Genomic DNA, 21,429 nt, shown 5'->3' with positions numbered 1-21,429 from the left:
GGGCTCCTACTGGTAGCTATAATATTCTCTGCATCTCAGCAACAACACTCAGAATTTCTTCTTGCTTGTCTAATCTGTTCAACTGGGGCATACTTCTGTGGATCTCACAGTCCTTTCTGTCCCCAGACAGTGATTTCTTTCATGAGGAAGAAATGCAGAGTCATATTTGTGAATGCAAATGGGTGAGAGAGCTTATTTACAGTGCAGGGTCCACCAACCAGGTTTCTTCCAACAGCTGCACCACAGCAATACATACAGAGCTGTGACTGGCAAGTAGCACACAGACATGCACACCGCCAACAGAAACAATGTTAGAGGCCTGCTCTAATCTGCCAGTGATCACGGAGTGCATAGTTGAGGTTTTACCTGCTTTCCATGGGCCAGATCTTGGAAAGGGCCAAGCATTTCCTGCAAGGAGCTGAGCACCCTCCATACTGACCTATTCTGCACCTCCCAGGGTCAGGCCCTTGGCTGGAGCTTTGCAGCAGATGTACAAAGATTTGCAGTATTCTGAAACCTTGTCAGTCCCAAGGATACCAGGATGATTTTTAGTCCCTTGGAAGTTGATATAAATTCTGCTATTGACGTAAGTGGGAGTAAGATTCAGTCCTCAGCCTGTGTTATCATTAACTGGAGATGGGCCAAAGCAAAAATCTGGATCCAGACATTCCTGAACTTGGAACTGAATCCAAACTTTGCAACTTGGGCCCATCTTTAGCCTTAGCATCCAGTTTCCATCTAGCGGCAGATAAGACCAGCTGGTACTATCCCTTTCTGTGGGTGGTGTTTGTATGTGTCTGGGTGCCAGCTCTCTAGATCAGTGGTCTCCAAAGTTTTTGGATCGTGCACCCCCACAGTGTCCCCGAAGAAGGGAGAGGGGAAGACGTGCCGCAGACATGCAGAGCTGCCGCCGAAGAAAAAAAAAGGCAGAGTGCCGTCTGGCTGTGCTCCTCCTGCCGCACACCCCCTAGGATCCTCTGGCGCACCCCCTGTGGTGTACGCACCCGACTTTGGAGACCATTGCTCTAGATGTTGTGTAGATAATGGAAGAAGTCTTTCAAGCACCTGTGGACCAGAGTTGGTGTAAAAGCACAGGGCCTCCATGCAGATGGTTCTGGCCTCCCACGGATCCTTGTCAATTCTCTAGGACAGGGGTGGGCAAACTTTTTGGCCCGAGGGCCACCTCAGGGTTGCGAAACTGTATAGAGGGCTGGGTAGGGAAGGCTGTGCTTCCCCAAACAGCCTGGTCCCCGCCCCCTATCTGCCCCCACCCACGCCCCGCCCCTGACAGGCCCCACCAGGACTCCCACGCCTATCCAACCCCCCCCATTCCCCGTCCCCTGACAGCCCCCCCCAGAACCTCCTACCCATCCAACCCCCACCATTCCCCGTCCCCTGACAGCCCCTCCAGAACCTCTGCCCCATCCAACCATCCCCTTACCATGCCGCTCAGAGCGGCAGGACTAGCAGCCACGCCGCCTGGCCGGAGCCAGCCGCATTGCTCGCGCGACGGCATGGCTGCGGGGGAGGGGAGACAGCAGGGGCGGGGCTGGGGGCTCCCAAGCCGGGAGCTCAAGGGCCGGGCAGGACGGTCCCGCAGGCCGGATGTGGCCCGCGGGCCATAGTTCACCCACCTCTGCTCTCGGGTTATGGGCAAGCCCTATATAACTGGTCCATGGGGGAGCAAATCCCCACTCTCCCACTGTGTAACTAGAGGGGACTAGTGAGGATCTTTTCACAGCATTGAGATTTCCTCTCTAGAGTCCTTCTCCCATGGATTTTATCACCTGTCCTGCTTTTAGGTGGCTATTCTTTGCATTTCCCTGCAGAGACCTCTCCATCCCAGGCCCTGGTTCGCTCTGACTGAGGAGACATTTCCACCTTTCTGATATCCAGGGTGGAGTAAACAAGCCACACACACCACAGTGAGTGAGTAGGAAGCAGTTAGCGCTAGAGCTGGGAGAATTTCTCTTTTCAGTGAATAGTAAATTAGCTGAAAAACGCACCGGGGGGTAGGGGGGCACCAAAACTATTTGTAAATTTGGGTGAAATCTGGTGAATAGTTTGGGCTGGAGAAAAAATTCAGAAATGTCTAAATAGTTTGTTTTGACACTTCACTTCGAAACAACATTTTCTTAGTAGCCTTAGCACTCCTTATTCAACACTTGCTAACAGAAGAGCCCTATCTCCTTGTAACACTCCAGTAGTGGACCAGTTGATGGTATGATGGTAGCCTTTAGTCTGGAATACAGTAGAACTCTAGATACGTCCCTGACATGCTACTGTACCCTAGGAGAGAATGACAGCTAGGTGCCATGCTCCAGTGAACAATGACGCTTTAAAGCCAGTCAATATTCGAAGCTGGGCAGTGTTCCCTTCGCTGCGCTCTGGGGAGCGGTGCAGCCTTTTCAAACCTATTGGCTTTCTCCTCCCAACCTCCACAGGTTCATATATCTGAAAGGTTGGGGCTGCCCCCTCCATATGGCCATTGGAAGACTGTAACGTACAGCCCTGAAACCCGGCAAGGTGATGTACTGCAGGCTGCACCATGACGAATCGCATACCTGAAGCCTGAAGTGTTGAAGTCAGTCAGCTGCTTGACTGGAAGATGTCTCCTGGCAATTATTCCAAGTTTTGGAATGCTCTCTGCAAAACATTGCATACTCTCTTTTCAACCCCTGGAGCTGGCTGCAACATGCTGGCTGCTAGGTCTGGAGGACCCAGTGCTGCCTTTCCATGAGTAGGTTGTTTGCAGTCCTCAGCCTGCAGCAATGACAAAATATTCAATTTGCTGATTTCGGGAGAAGCAGAGGGTTTTGCAGAAAATCCCCACTAACCCCCTTGACCGTGTCTAGGTACCTCATGTTAAAATAAAAGCTGGCCTTGTCTTCCCTAATGTTTTATAGCAAGATCGCTAACTCGAGCTTGTGGTTGGTGATTACGCAGCCATAGAGTGACTAAGCTGATGATTGGTAAGTATCTTTTTAGTTCAGATAGTTATATATCTCCAGCTGCCCCTCTACTTAGCACCTGTTAGGTCAGTTTCATTCATTCATCCATGGTTGTGCTTGTTCCTGCAAAGCATTCTGGAGCTGATGGCAGCTGTATTTTGGAAAAGGCATGCTAATTATTTGTAAGGCGTCTGCACAAGACCAAAAGCCACTGATGCCTCAAATAAATGAAACACAACCCCCTTCCTGTGTACCTGTTGATATATTTAAAAAGTCCCTTATCATGCATTAATTAAAGTCCCAGCTTTCGTTACACACAGTACATATCTGTGTTCTGGAAAGGAAGAAGTTATGATTTGAAAGTGAAAGCATTTCCTAATGCAGCTCCCATGCAGACACTCTCTTTATTACCCCGTTGGCCTCTCTGTCTGAAGCACAGTTTACTGTCTGCTCTTGCATTCCTTTACTTCACATTTGGAGTTTGAAGTAGTTCTCTCCTCCAGGTGCTATATTTGTTTTTGTCCTCTGGAAGTATATTGTAAAACCGCCCTGTACATTCTTTTACCCCATACAGCTCTGACGGATACAAATCTTCTTGTTTCTGGCTTCTTTGAGCATATGTGCAGCTGCCATCGCTGTCTGTGAAAAATCAGGAAGAGCCTTTTGATGGTTATTATATATCAGCATGTTTTCCTTTGGAAGAGTTATTTGTTCAATCTAAACAAACCTACCCATACCCTGTAAAAGGACACTGTCAGCTTAGAAATCCTGGGCCAGATCCTCAGCTGGTATAAACTAGCATTAATGTCAATACCATGCTGATTTACACCAGCTGAGGAACTGGTCCCATATATTCTTAAGTGAACCATCTCCTTTTATTATTAATAACACCTTTAATTATTAAAACTGAATATTAAAAAAATCTCATTTATTTTCCTTAATATAGGTTGTTTGTTTACTTGTTCCAAATCAACAGAAGCCACATTTACTTTTGTTTGTAGCCAGTTTCTTAATTCTGTAATATTTGGGTTGCAAACTGCAGTGTTTGTGGTTTCTTAAAATTATTTTTAATACAGTATAGGCTATGAAATTTTGGATTAAATTGTTATAGAAAGCAAAACAGTTTAAAAATCAAAACCATTCATAAGAATATTTTTCTTAGAGAGAGTCTCACAAAAATCTTGATGAAAGAATTGAATGTACACAAAGCTCAGGTGCATCGTGTTAATCACATACAGCAAATACCATTGTTCAAATTGACATAAAGATAATCCTGAAATAGATATTCAGTAACAGTCCGCTGTATCAAAAGAATAACAGAATTCTGTTGGATCAGTATTGAAGCCAATATCCCTATTGACTTGAACTATCTTATTTTAGAAACAAGAAAAGGTTTTGCATTACAATAATCACAAGTATGAAGCTTTTGATCTTTAATCTAAACTAGGAAAGAAACAAAACAGAAGCAGAAAACCAAACACAGCAAATTCTGTCTCAGGCAGAAACTGCTTCCTCTCCCCTCAACCCCTTGCCATCTAGAAAGTGTGTGTGTGGGAATGTGTATATAATTGTTCTGCGTTTTTCCCAGACAAACTGTAAAACCCACTTTATATTATGAGAATCTAAATGTTACACTTGTGGTACTATAAGATGTACGAGATTGACCTATAGATTTCAATATTGAACTTTCATTAGGTAGATACATTTTTTTGATAACTGGGGGGAACATTCAAACTATTGCAAAAAATACAAAAACCAGAAATGGAATTAGTTAGAGCCTCCTTTCTCCAAATACCAAAGGTCCAGGGGGCGTGATCCAAAGCAGAGTCAATGGAAAGTCTCCCATGGATTTCCATGGATTTTGGATTAGGTCCAATATGTGGAGATCAGAAACTTTAATGAAGTTTTCTAGATTTTTCTGGTTTTGGTATTCTTTAATTAGAACACCTGCTAATATTTTCGGGGGAGATTTCCACTGAAAATCAATGGGAGTTGGGTGCAGGAGATGTTCAATTTCCAGAGCCAAAAATATCTTTTCAGTGTCCTGAAATTTCTTCCTGCCTGTTTCCACTTGATCATTCATCTGAGCGGTTTTATTGGTTAATGTCTCATTTAGGCATTAAAGGAAACAAACCATCCCTCAAGAGCTTTGATAAAGGTAGCTATTGACTTATTAACATAGTTAACTGGTTCAGAGGTCAACAAAAGCCCTGGTCCTTCCAACACTTGCAAATGTGATTGACTTTACTCCCATGAGTCATCCCTGTGAAGTCAAGCATGCACGTAAGTGTTTTCAGGACCAGGGTCAAATTTTATCTGCATTTTGAATGGTCTCTAATGTAGGGGTAGTTGATGGAGAACATGGGGAGGACTGGTGCAGAAGGGAAGGGGCCTGGAGTGAAGTGGCTGATGTCCCTATGGTTCAGTTTCACCTGGGGATTCCCTTTATGCAAAGGGAATACATAGGGAGCCAGTTTTTGGCCTCTAGTACACAGCAGATGTGAGCGGAGGATCACAGGCCTCATTTGGGTGGGCTACCTGTGGGATATTGATGCCATTTTAATGTTTGCTTCTGAGATGTGACCTGTGCCCACGGAGCTTAATGACATTGAATATTTTGGCCTGGATCTATTGTTAATAAATGTAAATCTTTCATACCAAAGTACTCTGAGAAATGGAATGGACACCCAAGAAGAACATCCTTAGGGCCAAGCTCTGGAAGGCTGTCTCTGCAGCTGAAACAGGTCACTGCACGGAGGAGGGGAAGGATTTGAGGAGGCCATAGTGGGGCTCCTCATGCCAGTGCATAGCTCATCTCTGTGTGGTGTCCCTCTGCAACAGGATTTGGGGGATGGGCAGGAGAGGGGCCAGTGCATCTGCTATGAAGATCCATTGGCCATATCCTGCTCCCTCTAGAGCAGGGGCACAATGCCTGCAGTGGCTGTTTGAGACTCCCCCTTAAGATGTGGATAGTATTACTATATTCAGCCATTCTTCATTACAGATTAAGATGGTATTTTGCCAGTTATATATTAAGGAGTTGGCTCTTTGGGAGCCAGTTAATCTCATCTTTCCCTCTATACCGAGCCCTGCCTGCCACAGATGCACCTCCTGCTATGACAATCTGTGCAATAATAGAAAAGAAAGAGCCAAGAGTGTCTGAGAGATTTCTCCACCTTGTGCCAAAACAATGACCCCCTCCCCCCCGTGCATTTCTATTTATGAATCATGCTCTCTTTTGTTTACACGGCCACTTAAGTTTCTACGTTTTGCTGCTGCCAGTGAAACACACCAACTAAAAGCTGCTGAAGAACATGAAACATGGCTTATTGAAGAAATGTACTTGCATTCCTTTTCTGTGAGGTTACACTCTTGTATGGCTGCCCAGCCTGGGGAGCGTGTCTGTCCTTGTTGGCTCAACGCTCTAACAATCCTTCATTCACGTAATCCCCTGTGATCTACTTGAGACCCAAACTCTCTCTCCTTCAGGATTATCCTGAGATCTGGAGGGATACACTTAAAGGTGAAGAGTTGAAATGAAAACCAAGTTATGCTCAGCATTATGGCCTTAATTCAGCAAAACGCTGAAGTCCAAGTGAAAAGTTAAGCACATGCTTAAAAACCTCATGACTTCCATGGAATTTATGCATGTACTCATGTATGTTTTGTTGCATTGGAGCCTGTGAGTTGATGCCCGCACCCACTAGGCAAGGGGGTTATCAGTGGTGAAATAATAGGTTTTGTGAAATCCATTGGCATTACCTGGCTAGCTGAATGTGTCCCATAATGCATCACTCTCTCTGACACCGTAGACAACCTGGGACTAATGGTACTGTGTCTGTAACTTCACAGAAGAATGGATTCTGGGCTGTCTTAGAAAACCAGGCAGGAATGCTGGATTTCTCAAAGAACAAAGCGAATTTTAAAGGAGATGAATTGTTCTTTACCTGAGTCCCCTCCACACCCTGGTGAGTAAGGGCATTCAGCCCACAGAGCGGGACTTCACTCACTTTTCCTTGCTGTTCACCTTGACAGGTGCAGTGAACGTCATTTGACTTGCTGTATTACTGTGTAGACCGATGCTTCAGCTACTGAGGTGGGAGTTGAGGAATTGTGATTAATCAACATTTGATAATATTATTTACTCCCCCCAATGGGGAAGGATGGTTTTGTAGCTGAAGTAAAGGACTGGGAATCAGGAGATCTGGATTCTACTCCCAACCCTGCCACAGAGTTCTTGTGAGACACCATGTAAATAACATAACCTCTCTTGGTTTTGGTTTCCCATGTGTAAAACCTCATTTAGCTGCAGTTAGAGTTATTATTTGGGTAGTGTGCCGAGACCCCTACGTAGAATGTGGTATAGCACTGATATTTCTGAAAAATGTGCAAGAGTCCACTGACTTACAGTAGTTGCTTCCAGTTAATTCTCTACTTGCTCTTGGAAAAGTCTTCTCCCTGGGTTTCAGAAGTTAGCCGTGTTTTGATATCTCTTCCTTTAGGAAACAAAAATTCTCTTCTAGTTTCTTTCCACTTTATAGTGTCCTAGTCAAGATTTGTCTTTGGTTTACAGGGAGATGTGCCAGTTGGTTGTTTAGGGATTTTTAAAATTCTGGCAGCAGCCGCACACCCCTAATGAAAAGACAGGAATAAATGACTTGTCTGTTCTTTATTTACCACTTGCTATGGGAATTCTAAAACCAAATTAATATTTGGCTCATATTAGGATGCTATTGCTTTTTTTTTGGTTACTTTCAGGAGGACTAGGTGTACACCAGAAATAAACACAATAATTAATCAGGACAGCATGTTAGCCACTGGGCCTGTCTCTCCTCTCACACAGGTGAAGTTACTCCTGATTGACATCATTCATATGAAAGATAAATCAGGCCCTCTATAAATGCGCCATCTGTATAATCCAAACTGTTTGGAGCCCTCATTAGCTTGAACAGGTCATATGAAACAGAAGTTACCTAGCTCTGTACCTACCCTCTCCTCTGAAGCTCTACCCTCTGTTAGTTTATCTTAAACTATCATAATTAGAATTATATATTAAAAACCCTTCTGTTACCAAATAACATTGTAGATTATTAAAACTGAAATCATTTTTAAAATCAAATTTACTTTTCAATAGTGACACTCATTTTAGTATTTTATACTTTGCTAAAGTTGGGTTGTGAAACTAAGCCAGTCAGTTTTCAGGAATCACTTGTAAAATTCTCTGGCCTTTGTTATGCAGGAGCTCAGACCAGATGATAATAATGGTCTTTTCTGCCTTAAAATATATATATCCATGGGTTTGACTCTCTGCATGCAGGGACTGATCCAAAGTCCCTGAAGTCAATAGAAAGACTCCCATTGACTCCAGTGGGTTTTAGTCAGATTCACAGTTAGCTCCACATTCTGCTCCTGTATGTCAGTGCAGTGGAGAGCAATGCTTAAATGGAATAAAAATCTGGCTTTAGTTTAACTATTGGCTTGAATAAAATTATGAAACATTTCTGTTGCTCTAAAGTTTTATAAAACCCTTCCCCTTCCTCCAGAATCGCACAGAGTCCCTACTGTGGCGGGCTCTGTGCCATGCAGGTATTATAGACCTTCTATGGCACCTCCTCAACTCCTGCCCTCTGCAGCATTGGTTCTGCTGCTGGAGGGCACTGTGCACCCATTTGGGAGTGGCAGGATTTGTCCCATATGCTTTTTAAGCTCACCTGTGCCAAGTGGCTTACCCAAATCTGCAAGCTCAATGAATGTAGGGCAAATTATGGATTTGAGCATGCAAACAGATTAGGTGACTGCACATCCAAATACCCCTTTGCTCCTGGAATTATCTGATTTGTGTGGGCCAAGGACAATTTGTTCAGTCACATACACAATTTGTGGATACAGGGGGGCTGTGCACAAGTTTTGTGGGCATAACTTGGGTGAGCGACTTTGACTATTTATAACCGTTTTCTCTACATTAGATCAGAACATGTAGAGAAACACTTCAAATGTAGCCTTCTTCAGGACTCCATTGCAAACAGGAAGGACCCTGTATAACTATTTATTGCAACAGCTAACCTGCCACAAACGCTTCATCCCTGGCTCATAGTCTCTTAGGAGATGAACAAGATGATCAAGTGGAGCATTTCTACCACTAGCTTCTACAGCATGATTGTCAAAGGACCTCATTACGAGCCTGATACAAAATCCATAGACGTCAATGGAGACTTTCCATTGAATATACAGTACAACCTTAGAGTTAGGAACACCTCGGGAATGGAGGTTGTTGGTAACTCTGAAATGCTTGTAACTCTGAGCAAAACATTATGGTTGTTCTTTCAAAAGTTAACAACTGAACATTGACTTGAGACAGCTTTGAAAGTTTACTATGCAGAAGAAAAATGCTGCTTTCCCTTTATTTTTTAGTCGTTTATGTTTAACGCAGTACCGTACTGTATTTGCTTTATTTATTTATTTATTTTATTTGTCTTTTTTTTTTTGGCTCTGCTGCTGCCTGATTGTGTATTCTGGTTCCAAATGAGGTGTGTGGTTGACTGGTCAGTTCGTAACTCTGTTGTTCGTAACTCTGAGGTTCTACTGTAGTGGCCTTTGTATACAGTTCTAGGGTCTCAACCCTGCTTCTGTTTAAATGAATAGTAAAAAGACAGTTAACTTAATTTGTGCCGGATTAGGCTTTTGGTTAACTGTTCCACTATTTGATCTTTACTGTGAAAGGTCTAAGAACCTTTAAAGCAGTCATGTAAAGAAAGAGAAGCTGCTTTTACCGTTGTCTTCTATTTTGGAAAACCAGTTGCCTAATGTTAATCTGCTTTCCAGTATAATATTTTAAAACTACAGTGAACTCCATCAGTAAAAGCTCTTCCTCCCAGCCTACCCAAGTGAAAGAGTTAGGGAATATTAAATGCAGTAGGAAAACTACTGCAGGTCACTTGTGTTCGATTTTTCCACTGCATGTGTTATAATGCTGCATGGAAACTGGGAGGCTAAAAGGCACACAGTGTTCCTTCTGCCCGACAGTACCTTTCCTGCAGTGGTGAAAAACAGCAAAATATTCTCCTGTGCTCCTCCGACACCACACCTGAGGTAAATAAACTGTAAATAATTTGAGAATTCAAAATAGGGTGCTAAAGGAGTGAAAAGCTGATGGAATTTTTTATAACTTCATTTTTTTTTTGCAGGGGGAGGGGCAGAATTGCCAAAACGTAAATTAACACACACAAAACCTAAGTTTAAAGAGACAGCAGGCTAAAAATACTATGCAGTATTTATAGCAGCAAGTTTCCTTACCTCTGTCAGGAATACGTTAATTAAATCTGTGAATGTTTTAAATGGCTTGCTTACTTTCACCAGCTGTGATACTTAGGGCTGGGTTTTGTTTTTGTTTTTTTGGATGGGGAGGTTGTACTTCACTTAGCTTGGACCGTGAGGGCTGAACTACATAGCAAAGTTAGATTGGTATAAGCTACGTTGTAAATTGAAACCAGTATAGTTGATGCTGATATAACTCCCCATGTAGACGGACATTCTTATTCCAGTGTAAGAGCAGCATTTTTGGTTCAGATTTCAATTCTTGGGAAGGGGTTTTAGTTAAACTGAAAAAAAGTCATTCAGACTCGATAAGAGTGTCTATGTTGGGGAGTTATACCAGTACAACTGTACTGGTGTAACTGGTAACATTTCCCATGTGGACCAGGCCTGAAAGTAGAGTGTCAGTTTCTCGTTTGTGACTTGTAAGCCCTGCAAGAGGATGTTTAACAAAACCTTTCTGTTAACCAAATCTAGATTTGGACTTTAAAATCTCCCTTTTAATTCAAGGATGAATGACCTGACTTAACCCCTTCAAGAGAAAGGACATTCAGTGTTAAAACTTCTACCCTTATTGATAGTCACAAGCAGAGCAGGTTACTACTTGAATTGAGGGAATTGTCTGTCAGATGTCTGATATCAGTGCCCTGGACAGAACTACCATAGTCAGAGTGGGCCTGTTTCTGTTGTACTAAATGGGAGTTTTGCCATTGACTTCAACAAGAGCATCATCAGCCCTGTTATTGCCATAGCCTGAACGCATTGAGGGCTGATCTAAAACCCTTGATGTCAATGGGAACCTTTTGAAAGGGGAAAATGGCAGTCCAGGGTTTTTCCCCTTTGCTCTGCACTGTTCCCCATTCTTGTGAGATCCATGATCACATCTTCCAGTATTTCATGCTTTACTTCAATCCCTAGCTTCTGGAGCCATTTCATTATCGTGCGCAAGTTTTAGTGTTATGGTTTGGGGTGCAATCCAGTCAGTGAGGGGTTGTGTCACCACTTGCCTGCAACCTTGGGTGCCTTACAATTAGGGCTGTTGATTAATTGCAGTTAACTCATACGATTAACTCAAAAAAATTAATCATGATTAAAAAAATTAATCACGATGAATCGCAGTTTTAATCTCACTGTTAAACAATAGAATACCAATTGAAAGTTATTAAATATTTTTGGATGTTTTTCTACATTTTCAAATATGTTGATTTCAATTAAAACACAGAATACAAAGTGTACACTGCTCACTTTATATTATTATTTTTTATTAAAAATATTTGCACTGTAAAAATGATAAACAAAAGAAATGGTATTTTTCAGTTCACCTCATACAAGTACTGTAGTGCAATCTCTTTATCATGAAAGTGCAACTTACAAATGTAGATTTTTTTTTGCTACATAACTGCACTCAAAGCAATGCAAAATTTTAGAGCCTACAAGACTACTCAGTCCTACTTCTTGTTCAACCAATCACTAAGACAAACAAGTTTGTTTACATTTACGGGAGATAATGCTGCCAGCTTCTTATTTACAATGTCACCAGAAAGTGAAAACAGACATTCACATGGGACTTTTGTAGCTAGCATTGCAAGGCATTTACGTGCCAGATATGCTAAACCAGGGGTAGGCAACCTATGGCACGTGAGCTCATTTTCAGTGGCACTCACACTGCCCAGGTCCTGGCCGCTGGTCCTGGGGGCTCCACTCCTGGCCTGGGGTACTGGCCGCTGGCCCCCTGCCAGCTGGGGTTCCGTCCGCCGGCCCCGCTCTGCCCACTGCCGGCCTTGGGTCCCAGCCACTGGTCTGGGGGCTCTGCTACCAGCCTGGGGCTCTGCAGCCACCCCCAGCTGTGGCCCACTGGCCCCAGCCTGGGGCAGTGAGGGGTGCAGACAGGGGCAAGAGGGGCTGCAGCTCAGCAACTCCACCTTAAAAATTGTTCCAGCACCACTGTACTGGGATATTTTTAAGTCTTGATTTGCTGCTTACATCGCTATCACGCCATTTGGAACAGCCCACTGTGTTTGACGTTGAGATTAGAATGTACATGCAAGAACTGGAATCAGAATTTTCTGACCGATTTCAAGATTTCCAGTGATTTGGCCCAGTGCTTTCTTTTCTAATTAAACCTGAAAAGTTCAATGAAGGCAGCTTTGATTTGTCTGTATTTCAGTGGATGGGTGTTGAAGATTTCAAAATGCAGCTCATTCAGTTAAAAAGCTCAGAATTGTGGGCATCAAAGTTTGGAGATCTGCGGAGTGTACTTTAAACTACCGAGAGAGATCATGGGGCCTCTATTCTGACCTGCTGGATGTCTCTGCCAGTGAAATTTAACTGTTTGAAGAAAATTGCATGTGCAATGCTTTCAGCATTTGGATCCACATACTTGTGGTATTTTCACACATGAAATCTGTCCTCTGTCCCTCTCAGAGCCGGTTAACAATTGATCACTCAGAAGCCTGTGTGCAGCTTAAAGTATCCAAATACGTGCCAGACATTGGAAAACTCAGCAAGGAAAAGCAAGGGCAAGGATCACACTAAACTGATGAAGTGAGCTGTAGCTCACCAAAGCTTATGCTCAAATAAATTTGTTAGTCTCTAAGGTGCCACAAGTCCTCCTTTTCTTTTTGCGGATACAGACTAACACGGCTGCTAATCTGAAACCCTGTCACTAAACTGATAAGATCTGCATTTTAATTTAATTTTAAATGAAGCTTCTTAAACATTTTAAAAACCTTATTTACTTTACATGCAACAATAATTCAGTTATATATTATAGACTTATAGAAAGAGACCTTCTAAAAATGTTAACATGTATTTCTGGCACACGAAACCTTAGATTAGAGTGAATAAATGAAGGCTTGGCATACCACTTCTGGAAGGTTGCCAACCTCTGTGCTAAACATTCGTATGCCCCTTCATGCTTTGGCCACAATTCCAGAGGACATGTTTCCAAGCTGATGACACTTGTTAAAAAAATAATGCGTTAATTAAATTTGTGACTGAACTCCTTGGGGGAGAATTGTATGTCTTCTGCTCTGTTTTACCTGCATTCTGCCATATATTTTGTTTTATAGCGTCTCTGATGATGACTCAGCACGTGTTCATTTTAAGAACACTTTCGCTGCAGATTTGACAAAAGGCAAAGAAGGTACTAATGTGAGATTTCTAAAGATAGCTACAGCACTTGACCCAAGGTTTAAGAATCTGAGGTGCCTTCCAAAATCTGAGGGGGACAAGGCATGGAGCATGCTTTCCGAAGTGTTAAAAGAGCAACACTCCGATGCAGAAACTACAAAACTTGAACCACCAAAAAAAGAAAATCATCTGACTCAGATGATGAAAATGAACATGCGTCGGCCTGCTCTGCTTTGGATCGTTATCGAGAAGAATCCGTCAGCATGGACACATGTCCTCTGGAATAGTGGATGAAACATAAAGGGACATATGAATTTTTAGCGCATCTGGCTTGTAAACATCTTGTGACGCCGGCTGCAACAGTGCCATGTGAACTCCTATTCTCACTTTCAGGTGACGTGAACAAGAAGGAGGCAGCATTATCTCCTGCAAATGTAAACAAATGTCTGAGTGACTGGCTGAACAAGAAATAGGACTGAGTGGACTTGTAGGTGCTAAAGTTTTACAATGTTTTACTTTTGAATACAGTTATTTTTTGTACATAATTCTATATTTGTAAGTTCAACTTTCATGATAAAGAGATTGTACTATAGTACTTGTATTAGGTGAATTGAAAAATACTATTTATTTTGTTTTTTACAGTGCAAATATTTGTAATAAAAATAAATATAAAGTGAGCACTGTACACTTTGTATTCTGTGTTGTAATTGAAATCATTATATTGGAAAATGTAGAAAACATCCAAAACTATTTAAATAAATGGTATTCTATTATTGTTTAACAGTGTGATTAATCGTGATTAATTTTTTTAATCACTTGACAGCCCTGTTTACAATGCTTTGCTGCTGTAGCTGCCAGCCTGGGACTCTCATAACCAGCCTACCAGAATACAGGTCACACCCTGATGTGTCTGTGTGCTAAACTGCTGAACCAGGGCTGTCCTCTCCCTAGCTGCCTGTCCACTGCTCCACAGCCCCACTTTGGCTTCCACTAGACTTGGTTACAACCAGCAAGGGGACCCAACATATTCTTAGGCCTGAATTCCCCCCGAACCAGGTGCTCTGCAAATGTCCAGCCCTCTCCTGGGCAGCTCAGAGAAATAATGGACTTTCATTGTGTCTGCCTGAAGAGCGGGATGGTCAGACAATCAAATACACGTTCCATTGTCTGGGTAAGATCTGTTTACCAACTTTCCTTCATATGCCTGGTTTCAACACACTTTATTAATAAGTCCAGCATATATCCACAACTCTTAATACACACTACATCCATACATCACCCAAGGATATTAATGATCAGTGAGCTATTAGTTTTCAAATGATATCTCATAAGTCATATTTTGTAGTAAGATTATTATAGTAGTTTGTAGGGTATAAATGACCAGTGCTTATGGTCACACTCAGCATACTGAAAAAAGAAAAGGAGTACTTGTGGCACCTTAGAGACTAACAAATTTATTTGAGCATAAGCTTTCGTGAGCTACAGCTCAGTTCATCGGATGCATCCGATGAAGTGAGCTGTAGCTCACAAAAGCTTATGCTTTCACGAAAGCTTTCACAAAAGCTTAGTCTCTAAGGTGCCACAAGTACTCCTTTTCTTTTTGCGAATACAGACTAACACGGCTGCTACTCTGAAACTCAGCTTACTGTCTTTTTTTTAATGAAAATTTCTAGCCCTCGTGGTTGCAGAGAAAATCTTGAAAACATGACCAGAGTGCATCCTAGAGGCTAGAAACCAGAAGAACAAGTTTCTTATTTTTTTTTAAACATCTCATGGCTTATCAGCCAATCTCATGGTTTTGGGGGGCTCAAATCATGATTTTTGAACGTCTGGGATTGGCAATATTGTATAGGTTATTCTACTACAGTTTAGGTAAATCAAAGGACAGGAATGGCTAAAATGGCCCAGTGAGTTCATCAACATGGCTCTAGGCCACTCTGCTCTTTCATACAGCGATGCAAGCCATGCAGATTACAGGTCCCAGCATGCAGTGCTCCATCTCTAGCTAAGCAGCTCTGTCAGTCTGACCAATTGGATCAGGATGGGGCATTGTATGCTGGGAACTATAGCTCTGTGCCAGCATGGCCATATTAACAATGGAGTTAGGGACTCTTGCCATCTGCTCCATGGGATGCAAATTTGGTGGAATTCCTGGAAACTTGTTTTAATACAGCACTCGGGCAGAATCTGGGTGCCCCTGATTTAGGATCTGTAGCTACCTGTAGGGTTTGATTTTGTTTTTACTACTTTACACCAGCAGGAGGCAGTCCAGTCACCATTCTTAATATGACCTTATTGCTGGTCACCTTTGAACTTTAATGAGGATTGTGTGCTGTCTACATACTGGGTGTGAACTGTGCTGAAATTTTGAATTTAGAAGTTGTCTGTCATTCATGAAACTCCATTGAGAGCTGGGGTCAGGGCAACACCAATACGCCCAGGCAAATGCTGCTTTAAAAAAAAATCAAGCTGTTTTCTCAGTGTCAGTTTTCAAAAGAGGCTTGTTTAGTGCAGAGCTGCATTCAGGATGAGTTTTTAAAATGTCAATAGTTTGAGCACAAAGAAGGCTCCTCTACAGTGGAGAATATTGTGTGTAACCGAAGCGTCAGGACTGGCTAGTGTGAAACTGTGCATCCTCACAATGAGTCCTCTGTCACTTGCATTTATCCCTGCACCACCACAGAGCATTATAATAAATTAGTCCATGTTTGTCTAGACAGGCCAAGTACAGCATACACTTTTCACACATTGCCCTGTCAATGTGCCTCAACCCTCTTCTGGCAGGAACCATTTCTGTAGGGGAGAGTATAGCCCTTTCTCCATGGCTGTTCAGTGCACCACCTCAGACAGCCAGTTAGGGAGCAAATGATGGTGGTGTTTTTCGTGATGTGGACACCTCTGTGATCTTGGAATTGGACTGAGACTATCAGACTCCTTTCCCTTATGCCACGGAAAACAATGAGAGAGTAACCTCTAAGTTAGAATTGGAGAGTTGAGGTTAAAAGGCTCTGAATTGTATTACCAATCTGCAACCTACTGGATGTCCGATTCTCCCCTGAAAGGTGACTGTGGCAGAGATTGTCCGTGTGATTACAGAAAAGCAGAGTTTGTAAGGGAAATCATGACACTCCTTTCGTAGCTCAGTGCACATGGCTGCAGTAGAAACTTGGGTTGGTGTTTTGTTTGGTTTTTATGCAATCGTTGTCATAAAATAGTCAACATTTCCCCACAGTTTCCAGACAGCAATATTGGAGACATCACAGTCACTTCTTATCCCAAGGACAGATGCATACTGCTGCTGTAAGATACCACTGTATGGAAACAATGGGTGAATGCCGACTTTTAATGGTGTTAAATGTAAATAGTTCTGAGAACAATAACAAAAATAGCTGTTGGGAATGGCCTATTTTCGAAGCTCTAAACTGGAAAAAGTAAAGGTTTGCCAAATTGCTAGTCACCGAGCATGTGTGATCCAAGAAGTGACTAACTTTGTTGTGTTTGAGAGTTTAAGGCTTATAAATACCACTGGATGGACACACCTGGAGACTGAAATCCTTTATCTGAGCCAAATCCTTGTCTCAGTGAAGTCACTGGCAAAACTCCAGTGGGAACAGGATTTAGCCCCTAACCCACAGAGTAGGTACAGCATAGGCTCCAGCTATCCAGGCTTCCCTCTAGTGACCTCTCTGGTGACCTAGAGATTCCACCAGCTTCCATTCCATTTCACCCCTCAGCCTCCCTTTGGCGAGTGCCAGCTAGTGCAGCTTTTTATGGAGGCTTTTGTGAAAAGGACGCTTGTCCAGTAGAACTGGACTGAGATCACAAATACATTTTTTGTCACATAAACTGGTGTTTGTGTTGATTGCAGTGTTTTATGAAAGACTCCAGAAATTAGTGTAGCACAAGTCAAGTGTTTATTTTCAAAAAGTGCTCCATCTTGGCTCAACCCGGAGCACTGCATGCTGAACATGTAGTCTGTGTGCGCTGTGTCTCTCTTAAAAATGAGGACAGGTATGGAGCTCACTGTAGAATTCCCATAGGCTCCTGCAGTTGCATCTCTACACTAACAGACAGTATGATCAGACTTCTGTCTCCATGCTTGGACTGGAACAAGCAAGGAGGAACTATTGATATAAGTGTGAACTAGCTGCTAATGGGAGAGTTGCTGTAACTCTGTAAAAAAACAGCCTATGTGTCTGTCTGCTTAACCCAAAAGGACGTCTGTTCAGCTAGTCAGCATTTCATTCCCAGGGGGAGCTGCTTTTCCAACCGCCAAGAACAGTCCTCATGTCTGTAGATCAACATCTGGCAAAGGGAACATTCCCTCATATTAATTATTTTTAAAGGAAATTGCTTTTCCTTTGTTAATGACTGTCTCAATCTCCTCCTATTCCTTCACTTTGCTCTCCCCATGATGCTGACATTTTGGGGTTGTGTAGTTCTCAGGGCTGAGTGGAGAAAGAGTCCACACTCGGCGTTGGCGTAATATGAGAGAGCATCCCCAGAGTAATAAAGGATCTGGCCCGACACCAGAGCCAGAGCTTCAACTCCCCTCTCCAAACTACAAGCAAACCCTCTCCTTCTCCTTTCCATGTAATCAGCAGGATAGAAAAATTGGGGGATGTTGTCAAAGGCACAAAGGGGAGTTAGGTACCTACCCAACCTGTCTTGAGCATGTTGTGTGCCTAACTCTCCCTTGAAAACCTCCCCCGTCATCATGATTAACTAGGGTCTTGTAAAACGTGATGGGAGGCACACTTGGAAGCTCTTTGGGGAAGACATGTCTTTTTGTTCTGTCTATACGGTGCCTAGTACAATGAGGTCCTGTCCCACGATTGGGGCTCCTAAGTGCTACTGCAACACAAATGATTGCTAATGCAGGGACACTAAAAAGAGTGCCCTGATGTTTTAGGAATGTGGATTGTAAATGTTAGACAACCCTTGAAGTTATTGGTGCAGCTGGCTAAAACCACTACTTTCTTCTGTTACAGGCCGTGGCTTTTTATATTCATTGTGGGCAACCAGGAGCACCAATAAGACTCCTAGGACTGGCACTGGGCTAATTCATTTTCTTTCTTTCTTTCTTTCTTTCTTTCTTTCTTTCTTTCTTTCTTTCTTTCTTTCTTTCTTTCTTCAGGAATAAATGTCCCATAAGTAAATAATACTGTCCTGAGGCTATTTAATTCTTTTTCAGCTTATTTAGCAATAATTACAGAAGTCTGTATCCTTGATTTTCCTCTCACTCAAACCAGGTAAATCCCCTGGAGACAAAAGCTTCACTGGTATGGAACCAGTGTAAACAAGAGGAGAATAAGACCCTGTTTATGTCTCATAAGATCATATAATATTGTAAGAAAAAATACCTAAGACCTTGTCCTGAAAGAGCTCAAAGAGCTGCACAAATTAAATATGGAGGGCACAGATCCTTAGAAGGTTCAACAGGGTGAAGTCCATGGAGCTATGCTAAATTACACAACTGAGGATCTACCCAGTACAGTGCCACTGAAATGTGTCTGCCTCTGGGACCACGGTAGTGCTCAGCACGCTGCATGGCTGTGAGGATAGGGAATATTTTGTCCAATGCCAGTGGGCAAATCCCAGCTCTTAGGAAAAGTGCTGTGGGATCCTTAATGTTACTGTGAATCTGTCAGGACTCCAGTCTGTAAGGTTTCCTGCAAAGGACCCAATCATAGCAAATTGCATTTGGAAATAGAGTGGTGCTCATCTTAGGGAGCATGAAGGGCTGAATCCACCCTGCTGAGATTTGATTCCAGTTGGGGTTTTTTTTATACCTGATTCTTGCAACATGGGAGCACACATGCAACCTCAGAAAAGTGGGTGGCAGAAACAGTTGAAGAAGCCGCTGGCCTTCTCCTATGGACTCCTGAGCTCTGGGACCCTCCCACCTTACAGGGTCTTAGATCCAGGGCTCCAGCCTGAGCCCTAATGTCTACACTGCAATTAAACAGCTGCGGAGTCTGAGCCTTTAGCCCGGGCCAGCTGTGAGTTTTTAATTGCAGGGTAGACATACCCGGACAGGTGCTGCAGAGACACAATCCCACGAGGGAAATCCTAAGGGATGGTTGCATGGATTTGTGTGTATGTCTCTTGCCAGGATTTGGAACTATACATACACTCCCAATGCAGATTATATGAGCTCTTGGCAGGCCTAATGTGTCCTGCGTTAGGGCAGGAGGAGTTATAGGGGTGCCAGCCAACATACAGGTGCACTTTACTATTTATACACAATGTATGTCCGCCCATTTGAGGGCATTTCTTTGTCGAGAAAGAATTTGGTCTTACCCTGTCCAGCCTGTGCCTGCTATTGAGATGCTACGTTAATGGGATTCTTTGTGCCCTTATTTCTCCAGGGCAGCCACTGACCATAACGTTGATAACACCACAGAGATCCTCAGAGAGTGGCTGAAGAATGTGCAAAAACTGTATCACTATGTGGAGTGGAGGCCTATGGAGGAGCCTCAGTGAGTATCATGGCCAGTGATTTCCTGAATGGTTTGCGGGTTTCAATATCAAGATTATAGAAATCTTTAAACCAATGGTGGTTTAAACAAATGATTGTTGCACGATTTACATTCAGATTCTTTAAGGCCCTGTCTCAGCAAAGCACTTCAGCACATCTTTAACTTCAGGGGGAATACTCATGTGTTTAAAGTTAAGGACTTTGGCTGATGGGGACCTATCAGCAGAAAGCAGTTCTATTCAGTCATTTCCCATCTGAGCCTGCCTTCCTTGCACACTCAAAATTCTCCATGAAAGGTACAATGAATTAAAGATTGGTTCCTTATTTTCCAGGAGACTCAGGGAAACATGCTCCATCTCCCCAACCCTGGTCAAAACTCTGTTCCTGGCTTTCAATATTCAGTACTTTTCCATCCAGGGAATTAGTGCAAGCCCCAGGAAGGATATCTTGAGGCAAACTATCATTTACTTAGAATCATAGAACCGTAGAATCATAGAACCATAGAATCATAGAAGATTAGGGTTGGGAGAGACCTCAGGAGGTCATCTAGTCCAACCCCCTGCTCAAAGCAGGACCAACCCCAACTAAATCATCCCAGCCAGTGCTTTGTCCAGCCAGGCCTTAAAAACCACCAAGGATGGAGATTCCACTATCTCCCTAGGTAACCCATTCCAGTGCTTCACCGCCTTCCTAGTGAAACAGTTTTTCCTAATATCCAACCTAGACGTCCCCCACTGTAACTTGAGACCATTGCTTCTTGTTCTGCCTTCTGCCACCACTTTGAACATCCTAGCTCCATCCTCTTTGGAACCCCCCTTCAGGTAGTTGAAGGCTGCTATCAAATCCCCACACACACACACACTCTTCTCTTCTGCAGATTAAATAAGCCCAGTTCCCTCAGCCTCTTCTCATAAATCATGTGCCCCAGGCCTCTAATCATTTTGGTTGCCCTCTGCTGGACTCTCTCCAATTTCTCCACATCCTTTCTGTAGTGGGGGGCCCAAAACTGGACACAATACTTCAGATGTGACCTCACCAGTGCCAAATAGAGAGGAATAATCACTTCCCTCGATCTGCTGGCAATGCTCCTACTAATGCAGCCCAATATGCCGTTAGCCTTCTTGGCAACAAGGGCACACTGCTGACTCATATCCAGCTTCTCGTCCACTGTAACCCCTAGGTCCTTTTCTGCAGAACTGCTGCTTATCCAGTTGGTCCCCAGCCTGTAGCAGTGCATGGGATTCTTCCATCCTAAGTGCGGGACTCTGTACTTGTCCTTGTTGAACCTCATCAGATTTCTTTTGGCCCAATCCTCCAATTTGTATAGGTCACTCTGGACTCTATCCCTACCCTCCAGCGTATCTACCTCTCCTGCAAGCTTAGTGTCATCCGTGAACTTGCTGAGGGTGCAATCCATCCCAACATCCAGGTCATTAATGAAGATGTTGAACAAAACCGGCCTCAGGACCAACCCCTAGGGCACTCCGCTTGATACCGGCTGCCAACTAGACATCGAGCCATTGATCACTATCCGTTGAGCCCGATGATCTAGCC

At 43.2% G+C, this 21,429-nt stretch overlaps 1 protein-coding gene across 2 annotated transcripts in view; it reads left to right on the top strand.

The window, feature by feature from the left end:
- Nucleotides 1-21,429, top strand: part of COLGALT2 (collagen beta(1-O)galactosyltransferase 2) — an 87,115-nt gene that overhangs the window by 32,275 nt on the left and 33,411 nt on the right. For both annotated transcript variants that reach the window (XM_074962190.1, XM_074962191.1), the window contains exon 2: nt 19,766-19,876. In XM_074962190.1, the coding sequence (XP_074818291.1) occupies nt 19,766-19,876 (111 nt within the window). The remainder of the gene's footprint in view (nt 1-19,765; nt 19,877-21,429) is intronic.

This window comes from Natator depressus, chromosome 8 (genome assembly GCF_965152275.1).
Source record: "Natator depressus isolate rNatDep1 chromosome 8, rNatDep2.hap1, whole genome shotgun sequence".
Lineage (NCBI taxonomy): Eukaryota > Metazoa > Chordata > Testudines > Cheloniidae > Natator > Natator depressus.
This window is presented reverse-complemented; position numbering and strand designations above follow the sequence as displayed.